This window comes from Gadus chalcogrammus, chromosome 19, assembly GCF_026213295.1.
Source record: "Gadus chalcogrammus isolate NIFS_2021 chromosome 19, NIFS_Gcha_1.0, whole genome shotgun sequence".
Classification (NCBI taxonomy): Eukaryota; Metazoa; Chordata; class Actinopteri; order Gadiformes; family Gadidae; genus Gadus; species Gadus chalcogrammus.
Window position 1 is genome coordinate 18,511,798 of NC_079430.1, and position 17,979 is coordinate 18,529,776.

The 17,979-nt window shown below is 41.1% G+C and overlaps 2 protein-coding genes across 7 annotated transcripts; both read right to left on the reverse strand.

Annotated features, from left to right (window-relative positions):
- Nucleotides 1–6,128: 6,128 nt before the first annotated feature.
- Nucleotides 6,129–17,469, reverse strand: LOC130372745 (uncharacterized). Of its 2 annotated transcripts, none has more exons than XM_056578900.1 (2): nt 17,055–17,469; nt 6,129–7,852 (listed from the first exon to the last, which is right to left on the reverse strand). In XM_056578900.1, the coding sequence occupies exons 1-2, from the start codon at nt 17,198–17,200 to the stop codon at nt 6,922–6,924; spliced, it is 1,077 nt and encodes a 358-aa protein (XP_056434875.1). In that variant the 5' UTR covers nt 17,201–17,469; the 3' UTR covers nt 6,129–6,921. The 2 variants fall into 2 exon arrangements, with proteins under 2 accessions (XP_056434875.1, XP_056434876.1); XM_056578901.1 differs by lacking the exon at nt 6,129–7,852 and adding an exon at nt 14,051–16,130 and having other exon boundaries at nt 17,055–17,391.
- On the reverse strand, nt 8,466–13,605 carry LOC130372744 (uncharacterized). Of its 5 annotated transcripts, none has more exons than XM_056578899.1 (3): nt 13,361–13,605; nt 12,754–12,828; nt 8,466–12,277 (listed from the first exon to the last, which is right to left on the reverse strand). In XM_056578899.1, exon 3 carries the CDS (start codon nt 12,268–12,270, stop codon nt 11,167–11,169), a length of 1,104 nt encoding a protein of 367 aa, XP_056434874.1. In that variant the 5' UTR covers nt 12,271–12,277; nt 12,754–12,828; nt 13,361–13,605; the 3' UTR covers nt 8,466–11,166. The 5 variants fall into 5 exon arrangements, with proteins under 5 accessions (XP_056434874.1, XP_056434873.1, XP_056434872.1 ...); XM_056578898.1 differs by having other exon boundaries at nt 12,754–12,873; XM_056578897.1 differs by having other exon boundaries at nt 12,754–12,899.
- Nucleotides 17,470–17,979: the final 510 nt, after the last annotated feature.

The window sequence follows — 17,979 nt, forward strand, 5'->3', positions numbered from 1 at the left end:
TGCTGGCCACGATGGCATCCCCGGACGTGTACTCAACACCTGTGCAGAGCAGCTGACAGGGGTCCTGACCAGCATTTTCAACCTGTCTCTAGCCCAAGCAAAAGTCCCTGTGTGAATCGAATCCACCTCAATTGTGCCTGTCCCTAAACACAGCTCCCCAAAGAGCCTGAATCTTTACCTACCTGTGGCACTCACCTCCACCATCATGAAATGCTTCAAGAAGCTGGTCTTAGACCACCTGAACACCAAACTCCCACACACACCAGACCCCTATCAGTTTGCCTACCGTCAGAACAGGAGCACGGACAACGCCATCACCACAGTCACACATCCCATACACCCATCCCTTTACTACCTGGACCTCTGTAACACCTACGTAAGGCTGCTGTTTATTGATTTCAGCTCGGCATTCAATTCAATCATCCCTTCCAAACTAATCAATAAGCTCAGGGTCCTTGGCATCAATCCCCTCCTACGCAATTGGATACTGGACTTTCTGACCAACAAACCCCAGCATGTCAGACTGGATAAGCTCACCTCCCAAACACTCATCCCGAACACTGGTCTTCCTCAGGGATGTGTGCTGAGTCACCTCCTCTACTCCCTCTTCACACATGACTGCTCTGCAGTCCTGTTCATGCTTCAAACACAATCGTCAAGTTTGCAGACGATACAACCACTCTCCCTACCATAACCTCAATATACGAGAAGATGTGCCTTCGAAAAGCACGCAACATCATAAAGGACACCTCTCGCCCCAACCATGGACTGTTTACCCTTGAACGTGGCACCCGCTCTGGGGCACGCTACCGCAGCCTCCCAGGCAAAACTAACAGGAATATAAACAGCTTCTTCTCCTCAGCTGTCAGACAGCTAAAATACCCATACATATCTCATTCTGCCTAGTCCCTAATGCTCAATCGCACTTTTCTGCCCTGCATGCACTTTACTGTATAACTGTTGTAATTAACGTTTGCTGCACAGATATTATACTGTAAGTATATTTATACATGTTGCTCAAACTGTAAGAGTGCTTGCACTCAGGTTAGACACACCTACATTCCGTTGCATTGTAACCAGTTACTGTGCAATGACAATAAAGTGAATCTAATCTAATCTAATCTGTTTTCGAAAGGGGCTGTAGAGATTAGGGTCTCTATTTATTAAACATGTATGTTATTATTATGGATTTTGATTTTGTGGCCACAAAAATTTGTGTGATTGGAGTTGTTTTCTCCTGGATCGTTGGATTTCTTTCCTCAAAGCCCGCCCACATTCTCTTGGGGACCAATGGCTGTCGTACAATGTTGTTCATAACACCTCGATACTCTTACACTGAATAGAAAAGCTTGAACAAGGTGTGTCCTTGCTAGAAGTTGGTCAATTCATTGTCATCCAATGTCATTCAGGTCTTGAGATTTACTTTTTCACTTGGTAGCACTGGTATTATGAACTTAGGAGCATCAGCAAAAATTTAAGGAACACAAATTAAGATAAAAATATTTTTATTTTTTTGTTTAGAGTAACAGTGCTTCTTCTTTTTAAGAACAAGTGGGATGTAAATACAGGGAAAGTTAGCCTACAGACTGAAAAAAATTACAGAAATCCTTAAATTCTTAACTAAAGAGCATTAAACATAAATGTATGAGAATTATGCTTCCATTATATTCAAGATGCAGAGCCCTCAATGTAATTCTGCATATTTTAAGTATTCACCAATAATCCCACCACGGAAATGTAACATTGCCCCTCGGAACTACTAACATGTAATGGTAGTGCCCATCCTCACTCGCAGTGTGGAATAAAAATATTAAGAATAAGCAAGTACCCTTAACTCGCTATCGCAAACAGTGTTTTTGTATTTAATTCTAACACACACACACACACACACACACACACACACACACACACACACACACACACACACACACACACACACACACACACACACACACACACACACACACACACACACACACACACACACACACACTTCTACTTGAAGACATTTACCAAAAAATTTACCCTGTCTCTCTGAATCATTCTCATTTAAAGATAGATTAACCACATCTGGATCAACATATTACCAGATAGCAATGTGTTGTTTTTTTTGCTTCCCTGCAATTTGTTAACATATTTTCTGCCCTCCTGGTAAAGTAAAGGCAAGATCTTGTGTCTTTGCGGAGCCTGACCTGATGGCGTTTGTTCAGTGGAACCGTTGTTTCCAAGGTTCCCCAGTGTGGCCCAGTACTCTAGTGAAGGATCCCACTGGTGTCCCGGTTGTTCTTGTAGAGCACTACCATCTCTCCTCTCGGTATTAATTATCATTTATTCTGTACTTTATTCTGGTTTTGTTCTATTATGTCAAGCACTTTGTAATCTGCTACACAATTTCATATCTGAAGATGGTTGCATACTGCTATAATTATCATTGCTCCTATGAATGCCAGTGTCAGGGATGCTATTGTAATGCAAAGCTTATTGTCCCTGTTCTGACGAGCAGCCTGTAGCCCGTAGATGGGATGGTATGGTGGATAATACATCGTTGACTGAGGAGTGCTGCTTGATCGAACCCTACGTTTCGGAGGACGGTTCTGATCTCGATCTCTGTTGGGTCTGCAAGGCAAATACCTCTGGTTGATCACGATGAAAAACAGCAGTCCGAAACACGCAAGCTGGCACCACGTGTTTTCTAGCAAGGAAAGTTCGTTATTGCCGATGCTGCTCCCGAAGTAAATTCCGATCTCTGAGAGCTCGGACTGTTCTCTTCGGTCCAAGGAGAACACTCTGAGCTCCCTCAAGAGGTTGATGCTGATCCGGTAGGTGTGCTCTGGGTCGTACCCAGTCCCCTGACCCTGATCGGCCTGGTAGTGCTGTGTGATGTACACCCGGTGGATGGTGTTCTGAGGCGAGAGTGCGAATATGATGCGTGCCCTGTTCAGTTCCTCACCCACCAACAGATAGTTTAGGTCATTTGTGTAATAATTAGGCAAAGACCTACTCTCATTGTTGTTCATGAAGTGGATGTTGCCGAGGGTAAAGTACCGATGGCCAAAGGGAAGCGGATCCAGGAATCCCTGAAAGTTTCCATAGTGATGAGCGCCATAGTCTCCATGGTTTGGGTCGAAGTTCAACTTTAGCCTGTTGTTGTTGCTCAATTCTATTGCGTTGGCAAACCAGTGGAGCAACACAAGGCTGTGCTTGGGCACCGATTGGCCGAAGGGGATTTTCTTCAGGTCGTTGATTGAATTGAGAATTCCAATAGTTGATTCAGTAGGAAGGATTGATAGATAGAGGACTAAAAAGCCCATTAGATGACTTTCTGCCATGGTCAACCTTGAAAAAACACAACACAAAACACATTCAAACAAACAAAGGGACTTGATTTATATTTGCAATCTGCACATCTTCAAGAACGCAGTAGGTATTTTGGCTTCTTCTGGACATTTTCTTGCAAGTGAATTTCCATTTCCAATTTCCTCTGTTGCCATCAGGGCGTTGTTATGCTTAACCTGCTTGTAGAACTAACCGCCATTCCAAGTCGTTCAATTTGACTACTAAATGCTCCGTAGTTGTGTATGTGTATTTGTTGTTTGTATGTTACTGTATGTACAACAAGCTGCTCAAACAAATTGCCCCTAGTGGGATTAATAAAGTTGTATTGTATTTACTCATTTAAAGAAAATTGCATTTTTTTAAATAAATCATCTCTGAAGATTAAACATTGTTTGTTACATTTTAGTATACCCTGCATTGTTAAATACTTTATCCTGATTGTTATAATGTTCCAATGGTGTGCATTATTCTCCAATAACTGGACACCTCTTTATTTTAACAGTTCCAAATCAATGATCTACAAATCCAGCAGCAACAATAGTCAAATAGAGCTATAACTATCAACTGATACACCCACACAAACCCCTGTGCTGCTATGAGTAATAAAACCTGTTGTGGTTATAACTTACTTAATTTGATAATAAAGAATGAATAAATATATAATAACAAACCACACATTGTAACATAGTCGATTCGAAATTTAAATGTAGTTCTTAATTGGAAAACATAAAATCAAAATAAGTGCTCATCATTAGTTTTGAGGTGTGAGCTGCTTACCTGTTAGTCTACGGTTCAGTATTGGTGTGGAATCCTTTCTGGCGTCGTCTGAGCTGACAGTCTTGATCTGTTTTGCTTTTAAATACAACCCTGTAATAAAACTCTTGATTTGAAGTCCTTGGATCTCTGGTTTGGGGTGTGGAACCTGTCTCAAAGCGGTGCAACAAAAGCGGTTTGTTGCCAACACACCCAAAAGTGTGTTCTGACTGGTTTGGTTGGTTGGTGTGTGAGACAATTGATATCCAATGTCATTCAGGTCTTGACAATCACTATTTCACTTGGTAGCATTTACGATCCAAACTTCAAAAGCTTAGGAGCACCAGCATATATTCCGGAGCACACACCAAAATGTAAGAAGCACTGTTACTGTTATGTGTGGTTGCTGTCCTTGTGTTTTGGTCGGTCTCCCCTCTTGTTCTCTGTATAGGTCTCAGTCTGCCATTGGCTGTTCCTACACCATCTGCCATCCCCATGTCCAATCTGGGAGCTGTCCGTAGGCCAATTAGAGTAATCGGCACCTTGATAAATCGCACCTATTTCACTATTGTGAAGGTGATATTTATAATCTAATAAATACACCTGTGTGTTAGTTTGCTGTTGCTGGCATGCTATTGTTCCTCCAGTCAGTTTGACGTACTAATGTGTTGCGGTTCCCCCACTCCCCTATAGACGTAACCAGCTTACATCTTTGACTCGTAACCAGAACAAACAAAACATTTAGTTTTTCATTGTGTTTCTTTTGTGTCCACAATGCTAAAGTGCCTTTCAAACATGCAGTCTTACCCTGCAAAGTTCAAGAAGATTTCCTGTATTGGGTCATGTGTTAATTGGAACAAAGATCGATATTCCAGGGAAATCTGCAACAGCCCTGGCTGTCTGTCTGTTTTGTGATAACCCAATCTCACACCAACATGTAGTATAGCTGCGTTGGTCCACAGTGGAAATTATGATTCGTCTACATTTTTTGGCCTCTTCTTTTCTATAGGCCTGTGTTGACGTCACATGTTTCTGTCTGTCTGTGAAAACAAACAAGATAGCTGACATTTATTTTGTTCTCAGTGGAAAATGCAATGTTTTGATATTGATTAAATATGTAGCAAGAAGTTTTATTGTACTTAACCTTCGCTCAGTGATTGTATCTGCGGTTTTGTTTGTAGTTATAACCAATATTCTTTTGGGTCTCACCAGAAAATTGTTAGAATGCAAATATTTTCTATCGATGAACTCTTTAACCCTAATATCCTGACACACACACACACACACACACACACACACACACACACACACACACACACACACACACACACACACACACACACACACACACACACACACACACACACACACACACACACACAAAATCTCTTTTTACTCTTTTATCTTCTTAAACTATATATTGTATTTGTTTGCATTGCTGAGGAGTGCCTGGGATACAAGGCACTTGCAAGCTATGACTGTTGTGTATTTGACAAACAATGGAACTTGAATTTGAATGCTACAATGGTTGATAAGGACGCTGCCGTCACTGAAAACCAAACATGGCTATTGATTCGGCAGGGGGGGGATTTAAGTGTTTTGTCATTGGTGCAATGAAATAACTACTGTATGTTTATTGCCTTTAAACATACAGTAAGGGCAAGGCGGTGGGGGGGAATCATATTGGAACCAGCGATATGATTGAAGGTTTTTTTCATTGTGGCTAAAAAAATTGGCATGATTGGACTAGTTTTCTACCCCTGGATAGTTGGATTTCTTTCCTCAAAGCCCGCCCACATTCTCTTGGGTACAAATGGCTGATCAAAATACCTTGATACTCTAACACTGAATAGAAAAGCATTGACAAGGTGTGTTCTGGCTGGAGGTTGGTGAACTCATTGTCATCCAATGTCAGTCAGGTATTGAGATTTACTTTTTGACTTGGTAGCACTGGTGTTCCGAACTTCAAAAAGTTAGGAGCATCAGCAAAAATGTAAGGAACACAAATTAAGAACATTTTTTTATTGATTTGATTTTTTGTTACCACAATAGTAAGAGTTCTTCTTTTTAAGAACAGGTGGGATGTAAATACAGGGAAAGTAAGCCAACAGACTGAAAAAAAACAATTGCAGAAATCTTTAAACTTAACTAAAGATCATTAAACATAAATGTAGGGGTAGAGAATTATGCTTCCATTATATTGAAGATCAGAGCCCTCACTGTAATTCTGCATATTTATACAGAGAAAATAAGAAAAAAAAAAATCAACATAAAACACACACACAGAGTATTACTTGAATTGTCAAATGCAAAATATTTACCCTGTCTGAATAATTCTCATTTAAAGATTGACGAAACACATCTGGATCAACACATTACCAGGTACAACAATGTACAGCATGTGCTTCCCTGTAATTTACCTTGGAGTTTTTGGTTTCCCTCATTTTTAATTGTTTAGATATGTCTTCACATATTGTCAGCCACCCTGGTAAAGCAAAGGCTAAATCTTGTGGAGCCTGAACCGATAGCGTTTGCTAAGTGGAACTTATGTTTCAATGGTTCCCCAGTGTGGCCCAGTACTCCCACTGGTGTCCCGCTGGTTCTCAGAGAGCACCAACATCACTCCTCCCTGTAGGGCGTGGAACTCCACTCCAGTGAATGGGGGCCAGCTCTCACCTCTACTGTCGTCACCTTTAAAGCTAGGCTTGGTCTGGCACGGCCCTGCATCTCAAAACGTTCATATTTAATGTATCTATCATCGTATGGATTTACTGTCTTTTTTATACTGTTCCTTATTCTGGTTTTATCCTATTCTGTCGATCACTTTGTATATTATATTTTATTATACATAATAATAATAATTATTATTATTATTGTTAACATTATCATGCAGGCTTTAAAACAACATTGATCATTGTCCCTGACCTGATCGAGTGGCTTATTGTTGTAGTCGTTTTCGGGAATATTCAAAGATATGTAAGGCGTTGCGCTTGTTCGATTGTTACGTTTCGGAGGACGCCTCGATTCTCGAACTCTGTTGGGTCTGCAAGGCGTATTCCTCTCGTTGATCACGATGAACAACAGCAGTCCGACACACGCCAGCTGGCCCCACGTGTTTCTTATGAGGCAAAGTTCGTCGTAGTCGATGCCGCTCCCGAAGTTGGTTCCGATCTCTGACAGCTCGGACTGTTGATTTTGGTCCAAGGAGAAGACTCTGAGCTCCCTCAAGAGGTTGATGGAGATCCGGTAGGTGTGCACTGGGTCATACACAGTCCCCTGACCCTGACTGGCATGGTAGTGCTGTGTGATGAACACCTGGCCGATGGTGTCCTGGCCCAAGAGCGAGAATATGATGCGGGCCCTGTTGAGTTCCTCACCCCCCAACAGATGGTTTAGTTGACCGGTGAAATAAGAGGGCAAAGAGTTTCCGTTATTGTTGATCATGGGGTTGATGTTGCCGAGGGTGTAGTACTGCTGGCCGGGTGGCAGTCGATCCAGGACTCCCTCATAGTTTCCATAGTGATGAGTGCCATAGTCTCCATTGCTTGGTTCAAAGGTCAGCTCTATCAAGTCGTTGTTGTCTATTTCTATGGTGTTGGCAAAAAAGTGGAGCATTACAAGGCTGTGCTTGGGCACCGATTGGCCGAATGGGATTTTCTTCAGGTCGTTGATTGAGTTGAGAATTCTGATAGTTGATTCAGTAGGAAGGATTGAGAGAAAGAGGACTAAAAAGCCCATTAGATGACTTTCCGGCATGGTCGACCTTGAAAAAACACAAAACATATTTACTTATTAAAAGCAAATTGTATTTTTTTTATATAAATCTTATCTGAAGATTAAACATTGTTTATTCAATTTTAGTAGGCCTATATCGCCTGCTCCAATACGGAGCAGGCGTCTGCTCCGTATTGGTGTGGAATCGTTTCTGCGGTTGCCTGACCTCGCGGTCCTGATCTGCTGTAAAATATAAGTTTCACTTTCTATTTCACCGTAAAGGAAACTCTTGAGTAGTGAGGGGGGGGGGGGCGGCGGCGGCGGCATCTCATGAGAAGCCAGGAAGAACACAACGCAAAACACATAATTCTATAAATTGTATATTCATCTTAGTTCATGCATTGTTCAATTCTAGATTCTGATTGGTCATAATGTTCCAAGGATTTGCATTATTTTACCATAACAGGAAACCTCTGTCTTTTAAGAGCTCCAAATCAATGACTTACAAATCCAGCAACAATAGTAAAATAGAGCTATCACTATCAACTGATACACCCACACAAACCCCTGTCCTGCTATTAGTTAAAAAACCTGTTGTGGTTACAATTTAAGCCCTATTTAATTTGAGCAATTTGAACAAAACAAACATTTTGACCCTGATACGTAGTGGATTATAAATACAAAATCTGCCCATATAGGTCCTAATTTAAAAAACATTCAATTAAAATCAATGTATTGTTGGTTTTGAGGTGTGAGCTGCTTAACTGCTTACCTCTCTCGTTTCGTTTCGTGGAGCACGTTAATCGTCTGAGAACGCTCCCATTCAGAATGCATTGGTTTACATTTTGTTCTGTGTAGCACGAAAAAAAGTCGGACTATTGTGCTCTGGGACACGATTCAACAGATTAACGTTGGTGCGCATGAGCGTGATATTTGCATATTGATTCAGAATTAACTGGGTTTTAATAACATTTGTAGCAAGAAATGTGCATTTTATCACCATAACCTTCGTTCAGTGATTATATATTCGGTTTAGGTTGGTAGTTATAACCAAGATTCATTCTGAATGGTTGAATTTAGAAAATTGTTAGAATACAACGTTTCCTATCGATGACCACTTAAACTCTAAGATCCTAAGATCCAAATATGCTTACACATTTGTCAAGTAAGCCTACAGACTTAAAAAAAAACATTACAGAGATCTTTAAACTTAACTGTAAAGAATTGAACATAAATGTATGAGAATCATGCTTCCATAATAATGAAGTTCAGAGCCCTCACTGTATTTCTGCATATATAAAGTATTCACAAATGTAACATTCCCTGTGAGAACACCCATACAAACATATAATGGTAGCGCCCACCCTCAGTTGCAGTGCAGAATAATAATAACAATAATAATAAGGAAGTAACATAACTCGCTATTGAAAACAGTGTTTTTGTATTTAATTCAAACATGTCTCATATAATCGTCTTATTTACCCCGACACACACACATTTCAATATCTTTATTTGTGTCCGCATTTATAAAATACATTGCAAGGGCACAAATATTTTCAGTTTCTTTTGATGCCCTACATCCTTGAAACAACATGTTGCAGTACTTGAGTCAAACATGCACAGAATAGGCAATACGTACACATGAGCTTATTCAATCAACGTTGGTTGCACACAGTCTGTTAACAGACAGAGAAAATCTATGGGAACAGAAAACACCTCCTCCTCCAAATAGCTCGGCTGCCTATAATGGAGGAGATTGAGCAATATGTTGCAAGCTGCTTTGCTTTACATTTGGACAACCTCATAATTCTCAAGCCTCTGACCACCAGCCTGTGGACATGACCTAGGCTGCCGAAAATAAAAACGATGAGCTGGCATTTATAGCCTAAACGTATAGCTTGCACTAATGGTTGGCACTTAACTTGTTTAGTGAGGAAAGCTTCCTCTAAACTTGAGTCGAAAGTGCAACAAACTTCCCATAGGAAAACCTCTCTGCTATTCTCATCAATCACAATGACATCTGGTGTATTTGCTGTTATACCTTGAAATACATTGGGGGTCATTGCATTGAAACATTTCTGGTTTCACACATGAATGTTTGTAGAACAAAACAGAGGAATCAAACATGGGTGACACATCTTTGGTGATAATGTCAACAATTCTGTCATGCCTGGCTATGTATAGTCCTTGGTAAACATTACAGCCGTTTAAAATGTGGGACATAGACTCTGTGGTCTGACGCTGTCCATGGTGTAGACAGTGAGAGTCATGATTATTGGGATACCAGGTGGACAGATTCACACCTGGAGGCGTGCCTTTACTGTAAAAATTCGGATATCCTCATCGATAGCTGCATTTTTTTTTAGAATCGAGTGGGACACAGAGTGATCAGCTGACTGGAGGCAGGCAAGCTTCCCTCGCAGCCTCAGTCCTGTACAGCGCTCCGTTCACACACACACACACACACACACACACACACACACACACACACACACACACACACACACACACACACACACACACACACACACACACACACACACACACAGTAGTACTTGAATTGTGAAGTGCAAAAAAATACCAACGAAGAAATATAGATTAAGATACATTCATCCAGGCACATAATGAGTGCACATCCTAGCAAATGTACAGAGAAAATAAAAGTTGAAAGCACCCATTTGTAAGCATAAAAAACACATACGAGTGCGCACACACACACACACGACACACCGACACACACACGACACACCGACACACACACACACAGTAGTACTTGAATTGTGAAGTGCAAAAAAATGTACCCTGTCTGTCTTAATCGTTCTAATTTAAAGATTGATTAAACACATCAGGATCAATACATTACCTGAGATAACCATTTACAGTGTGTGCTTAAAACATACGTTTCAAATTGTTTGAGATTGTTCATATATCGCCTGGTAAAGCAAAGGCAACAACGTCTGTCTTTGTGGAGCCTAACTCCATGGCTTTGTTTAGTGGAACCGATGTTTCAAAGGTTCCCCAAGATGGCCCAGTACTCTAGTGAAGGATCCCACTGGTGTCCCGGTGGTTCTTGTAGAGCACCGACATCACTCCACCGTGAAGGGTATGGCGTGGAACTCCACTCCAGTGAACCTTTGCCTTCCCAAGGGGGCCAGCTCTCACCCCTACTGTCATCACCCTAAAGCTAGGCTTGGTCCAGCACTGCCCTACATCTCCAAACGTTTATATTTAGTTCTATGATTTTATGTATACTTATTTATTCTGCACTTAGGGTCAGGGTTTCACCTATTCTATTCTCCTATTCTGGTTTCATTCTATTCTGTCAAGCACTTTGTAATCTGCTTTCGAAAGGTGCTCTATAAATTAAGGTAGGTACAGGCATATTTTTATTGTGATGCTTATTGCTATTACTACTCCTACTATTAGTCCGCATATCTTGAACGCACACCAACATTTATAGCAACATTGAACAATGTCCCAGTCCTGGTTTGGTGGTCTGAGGTTGATGTCGTTCTCTGGGATATTCACAGATATGTGCGGAGTAACGCTTGCTCGAACGTTACGTTCCTCGAAGTTGATGTCCCTCTCAGGGATATTCACAGATATGTGTGAAGTAACGCTTGCTCGAACGTTACGTTTCGGAGGACTCGCCAGTACTCGAATGTTAGGTATCGGAGGAGGCTTCGGTTGTCGAACGTTTTGTTTGGGAGGAAGCTTCGGTTCTCGAACGTTACATTTTGGAGGACGCTTCGGATCTCGAGCTCTGTTGGGTCTGCAAGGCGTATTCCTCTCGTTGATCACGATGAACAACAGCAGTCCGACACACGCCAGCTGGCCCCACGTGTTTCTTACAGACGAAAGTTCGTGGTCAGTGATGCCGCTTCCGATGTTGCCTCCGATCTCTGACATATCGGAGTGTTGTCTTCGGTCCAAGGAGAAGACTCTGAGCACCCTCAAGAGGTCGATGGTGATCTGGTAGGTGTGCACTGGGTCGTACCCAGTCCCCAGACCCTGATTGGCCTCGTAGTGCTGTGTGATGAACACCTGACCGATGGTGTCCTGGTCCAAGAGCGAGAATATGATGCGGGCCCTGTTGAGTTCCTCACCCCCCAACAGATGGTTTACCTGACCGATGACATAAGAGGGCAAAGAGATTCCGTTGATGTTGCCGATGGTGTAGTACTGCTGGCCGGGTGGCAGTCGATCCAGGACTCCCTCATAGTTTCCATAGTGATGAGTGCCATAGTCTCCATTGCTTGGTTCAAAGGTCAGCTCTATCAAGTCGTTGTTGTCAAATTCTATTGTGTTGGCAAACCAGTGGAGCAGCACAAGGCTGTGCTTGGGCACCGATTGGCCGAAGGGGATTTTCTTCAGGTCGTTGATTGAGTTGAGAATTCCAATAGTTGATTCAGTAGGAAGTATTGAGAGAAAGAGGACTAAAAAGCCCATCAGATGACTTTCCGACATGTTCGACCTTGAAAAAAGACAAAACATATTTACTTATTTAAAGAAAAATGCATTTTTTAACCCTCTAACCCTTCTTATCTGAAGATTAAACATTGTTTTTTCAATTTGAGTATACCATGCATTGTTAAATACTTGATCCTGATTGGTCATAACGTTCCAAGGGTGTCCATTATTTTCCAATAACTGGACACCTCTGTCTTTTAGTAATTCCAAATCAATGCGCTGCAAAAAACAACGGTCAAATAGAGCTATCGCTATCAACTGATACACCCACACAAACCCCTGTTCTGCTATTGGTCATAATGCCTGTTGTGTTTATAGCATACAAAATGTGATCATTCAAAAAAATGTAGCATAGCAAAACACACATTGTGAACCAAATACAAAGTTGATAATAAATACAAAATCAGTCCATATTTCTTAATATGCAAAACATTCAAATAAAATAAACATGTCATTAGTTTTGATTTGTGAGCCGCTTACCCGTTAGGCGTCTGCTCCGTATTGGTGTGGAATCGTTTCTGCCGTTGCCTGACCTCGCCGTCCTGATCTGTTATGCTGTAAATTTTAAGTTTCACTTTCTGTTTCACCGTAAAGGAAACTCTTGAGTAGTGAGGGGGGGGCGGTATCTCATGAGAAGCCAGGAAGAACATAACACAAAACACATAATTCTATAAATTGTATATTCATCTTAGGATACCATGCATTGTTCAATTCTAGATTATGATTGGTCATAGCCTAATGTTCCAAGGATTTGCATTATTTTTTCCATAAAAGGAAACCTCTGTCTTGTAACGGTTCCAAATCAATGACTTACAAATCCATTAACAACAGTCAATTAGAGCTATCACTATCAACTGATACACCCACACAAACCCCTGTCCTGCTATTAATAATAAAACCTGTTGTGGTTACAACTTACTTAATTTGAGAATAAAAAATATATTCGATAACAAAACAAACAATGTGACCCTGATACGTAGTGGATTACCTATAAATACAAAATCTGCCCATATAGGCCTAGATCTGAATTTAAAAAGCATTAAATAAAAATCAATGTCTTGTTAGTTTTGAGGTGTGAGCTGCTTACCTGTTAGACTACAGTTCAGTATTGGTGTGGAATCCTTTCTGCCGTCGTCTGAGCTCGCAGTCCTGATCGGTTGTGGTTTTAAATACAACCCTGCTTAACTTTGGGGGGTGGGTTGTAAGTGTTGCGTCATTGTGGTGACAGAGGAACTACTGCTCGTGTTAGAACCTGTTTTTGAAGTGAGTTCTCTATCATTGCTACGCTGGTTGATATGGACGATGTTGTTGCAGAAAACCAAACTTGGCCATTGTTTCGGCAGGGGGGGCACTTAAGTGTTGCGTCATTGCGGCTACAAAGGAACTACTCTGTGTTTATTTCCTGTAACCATACAGTAAAGGAAAGGGCGGGGGGAGACTTTGTTTGAAGCGATATGATTTAAGGGTTTTGTAAAAATTGCCATGATTGGCGTTGTTTTCTCAGACTGGATCGTTGGATTTCTTTCCGCATTCTCTTGGGGACCAATGGCTGTCTTACAATGTTCTTCAAAACACCTTGTTACTCTAACACTGAATAGAACAGCTTGCACCAAGTGTGTCCTTGCTGGAGGTTGGGGAACTCATTGTCATCCAATGTGATTCAGGTCTTGAGATTATTTTTTTACTTGGTAGCACTTGTGTCCGAACTTCTGAAGGTTAGGAGCACTAGCAAAAATGTAAGAAACACAAATAAACAAAAATGTTTTTATTGATTTTGTTCTAGGTTACTACAGAAGTAAGAGTGCTGATTTTGAAGAACAAGTGGGATGTAAATACATGCATTAATGTATGCCAAATAAATTGAATCCAGCAATCAAAACATAACACTTGCCAAATGCTTGCACATTTATCAAGTAAGCCTACAGACTGAGAAAAACAATTACAGAAATCTTTAAATGTTTAATTTAAGATTATGAAACATAAATGTATAATAATCATGCTTCCATAATAATCAAGTTCAGTGCCCTCACTGTAATTCTGCATATTTAAAGTATTCACCAATAATCCCCCCACCAAAATGTAACATTACCCGTTGGAACAAACCTACTAACATGTAATGGTAGTGCCCGCCCTCACTCGCATTGCGGATTAATAATAATAAGAAGAAAAATAAGGAAGTAGCCTACGCGTAATTAGCTATCGTAAAGTGTTTTTGCATTTAATTTGAACATTCTCATTTAATTGTCTCAATTAATGTAGAGAGCATTAAGCCTACCAACGAAGAAATACAGATAAAAATATTTTTTTTCAGGCACATACTGAGTGTACTTTCGAGCAAATGTACAGAGAAAAGAAAATCGTTTAAAGCACCCACTTATAAGCATAAAAAACACACATGCGCAAACACACACACACACACACACACACACACACACACACACACACACACACACACACACACACACACACACACACACACACACACACACACACACACACACACACAATAGTAATTGTCAAATGCAAAACATTTACCCTGTCTGTCTGAATTATTCTAATTTAAAGATTAATGAAACACATCTGGATCAACACATTACCGGATGTAACGATTTACAGTGTGTGCTTAAAACATACGTTTTAAATTGTTTAGCTATTTGTTCGCGTATTGTCTGACACCCTGAAAGAGGCAACAACGTATGCCTTTGTGGAGCCTGACCCGAGGCCGTTTGTTTAGTGGAACCAATGTTTCAAAGGTCCCCCAGTGTGGCCCAGTACTCTAGTGAAGGATCCCACTGGTGTCCCGGTGGTTCTTGTAGAGCACTGACATCACTCCTCCCTGTATTATTTATCATTTATTCTGTACTTTATTCTGGTTTGGTCCTATCCTGTCAAGCACTTTGTAATCTGCTTTCCAAATCTGCTGCAAAAATTAATATTTGGGTACAGATACAGCTACAGCTATTATTAATATTACTGCTAGTAATCCCAGTGCCAGGCACACTGTAAGGCATTGATCCTCCCCCCGGGGCTGAGGAGGTGGCCTGTAATTGTTGTAGCTTTGTAGATTGTACATTGGCGGAGTTGCGCCTCCTCGAAGGTTATGGTCCGGACGACGCTTCGGTTCTCGAGCTCTGTTGGCACTGCAAGGCATATTCCTCTGGTTGATCACGATGAACAACAGCAGTCCGACACACGCCAGCTGGCCCCACGTGTTGCTTATAAAGTGAAGTTCGGAATGGCCGATGCTGCTCCCGAAGTCTACTCCGATCTCTGACAGCTCGGAGTGTTGTCTTCGGTCGAAGGAGAAGACTCTGAGCTCCCTCAAGAGGTTGATGCTGATCCGGTGGGTGTGCTCTGGGTCGTACCCAGTCCCCAGACCCTGATTGGCCTCGTAGTGCTGTGTGATGTACACCTGGTAGATGGTGTTCTGGGAGTGCGAGAATATGATGCGGGCCCTGTTCAGTACCTCACGCCCTAACAGATGGTTTAGTCTATTGGTGAAATAAGGGGGCAAAGACCTTCTCTGATTGTTGATCAAGGGGTTGATGTTGCCGAGGGTGAAGTACTGGTGGCGAAAGGGAAGCGGATCCAGGAATCCCGGAACGTTTACATAGTGATGAGCGCCATAGTCTCCTTGGTCTGGGTCAAAGTTCAACTCTAGCCTGTTGTTGTTGGTAAATTCTATTGTGTTGGCAAACCAGTGGAGCAGCACAAGGCTGTGCTTGGGCACCGATCGGCCGAATGGGATGCTCTTCAGGTCGTTGATTGAGTTGAGAATTCCAATAGTTGATGCAGTAGGAAGGATTGATAGAAAGAGGACTAAAAAGCCGATTTGATGACTTTCCAACATGGTCAACCTTGAAAAAACACAGTACATAACACATTTAAACAACAAAGGGACTTGAGATATTTTTGCAATCGGCAAAATCTTCCAGAAAGCAGTAGTGGTTTTGGCTTCTTATGTTCTTGCAAGTGAATTTCCTCTGTTGCCATCAGGGCGTTGTTATGCTTAACCTGCTTGTAGAACTAACCGCCATTCCAAGTCGTTCAATTTGACTACTAAACGCTCCGTAGTTGTGCATGTGTATTTGTTGTTTGTATGTTACTGTATGTACAACAATCTGCTCAAACAAATTGCCCCTAGTGGGATTGATAAAGTCATATTGTGTTTACTAATTTAAAGAAAATTGCATTTTTTTATATAGATCTGTGAAAAATTGTTTATTACATTTTAGTATACCATGCAATGTTAAATTCTTTATCCTGATTGGTCATAATGTTCCAAGGGTGTGCATTATTTTCCAATAACTGGACACCTCTGTCTTTTAACAGTTCCAAATCAATGATTTACAAATCCAGCAACAACAATAGTCAAATAGAGCTTTCACTATCAACTGATACACCCACACAAACCCCTGTCCTGCTATTAGTAATAAAACCTGTTGTGGTTATAACTTACTTAATTTGAGAATACAAATATATATACAATAACAAAACAAACAATGTGACCCTGATACGTAGTGGATTACCTATAAATACAAAATCTGCCCATATAGATCTGAATTTAAAAAGCATTAAATTAAAATCAATGTCTTGTTAGTTTTGAGGTGTGAGCTGCTTGTGTGCCTGTTGTGTTTATAACATACAAAATTTGATCATTCAAAAAAATTTAGCATAACAAAACACACATTGTGAACCAAATACAAAGTTGATAATAAATACAAAATCAGTCCATATTTCTTAATATGCAAAACATTAGTTTTGATTTGTGAGCCGCTTACCTGTTAGGCGTCTGCTCCGTATTGGTGTGGAATCGTTTCTGCCGTTGCCTGACCTCGCGGTCCTGTTCTGTTATGTTGTAAATTTTAAGTTTCACTTTCTGTTTCACCGTAAAGGAAACTCTTGAGTAGTGAGGGGGGGGCGGCATCTCATGAGAAGCCAGGAAGAACACAACACAAAACACATAATTCTATAAATTGTATATTCATCTTAGGATACCATGCATTGTTCAATTCAAGATTATGATTGGTCATAGCCTAATGTTCCAAGGATTTGCATTATTTTTTCCATAAAAGGAAACCTCTGTCTTTTAACAGTTCCAAATCAATGACTTACAAATCCAGCAACAACAGTCAAATAGAGCTATCACTATCAACTGATGCACCCACACAAACCCCTGTCCTGCTATTAGTAATAAAACCTGTTGTGGTTACAACTTACTTAATTGGAGAACAAAAATATATACAACAACAAAACAACATTTTGACCCTGATACGTAGTGGACTATAAATACAAAATCAACCCATATAGGTCCTAATTTAAAAACATTAAACTAAAATCAATGTGGTAAACTCCGTGGTAAACTACGCCACAGGCGGAGGACGACTGGGCTGAGAGGGTTAACGCCCCGTGCCCACTACCTCCGTCCGTTGACTGATCCCCATTGACTTTGAATGGGGACGGACGCGCAATGCATTGTGGATCCGTCCGTTCCGTTGGAGCCTTCGGCTCCTTCAAGAAGTTGAAAAATGTTAAACTTTTTCGGCAGCGACGGATCCGTCATCCAATCAGATCACGTATACAAATTTAAGCACTGTGACGCGACTCGGGCTCTGACGATACTGGAAAGCGGGAAATCGGGTAATCTTGCCTCGCAACAAGCAGGAAGAAGCGGGAAGAACCCGGCGAAGTGATTTGAATGGCTGA

Bases quoted from the DNA above. Each gene is read 5' to 3' on its own strand.
- LOC130372744 (XM_056578895.1), bottom strand. From the start codon at position 12,923: ATGTTCTTCCTGGCTTCTCATGAGATACCGCCCCCCCCTCACTACTCA. The intron at 12,278-12,753 runs GTAAGCGGCTCA...TCTTTTTTCAAG, and splicing joins ACGGAGCAGACGCCTAACGG to GTCGAACATGTCGGAAAGTC.
- LOC130372745 (XM_056578900.1), bottom strand. From the start codon at position 17,200: ATGCCGCCCCCCCCTCACTACTCAAGAGTTTCCTTTACGGTGAAACAG. The intron at 7,853-17,054 runs GTAAGCGGCTCA...TGTTTTTTCAAG, and splicing joins ACGGAGCAGACGCCTAACAG to GTCGACCATGCCGGAAAGTC.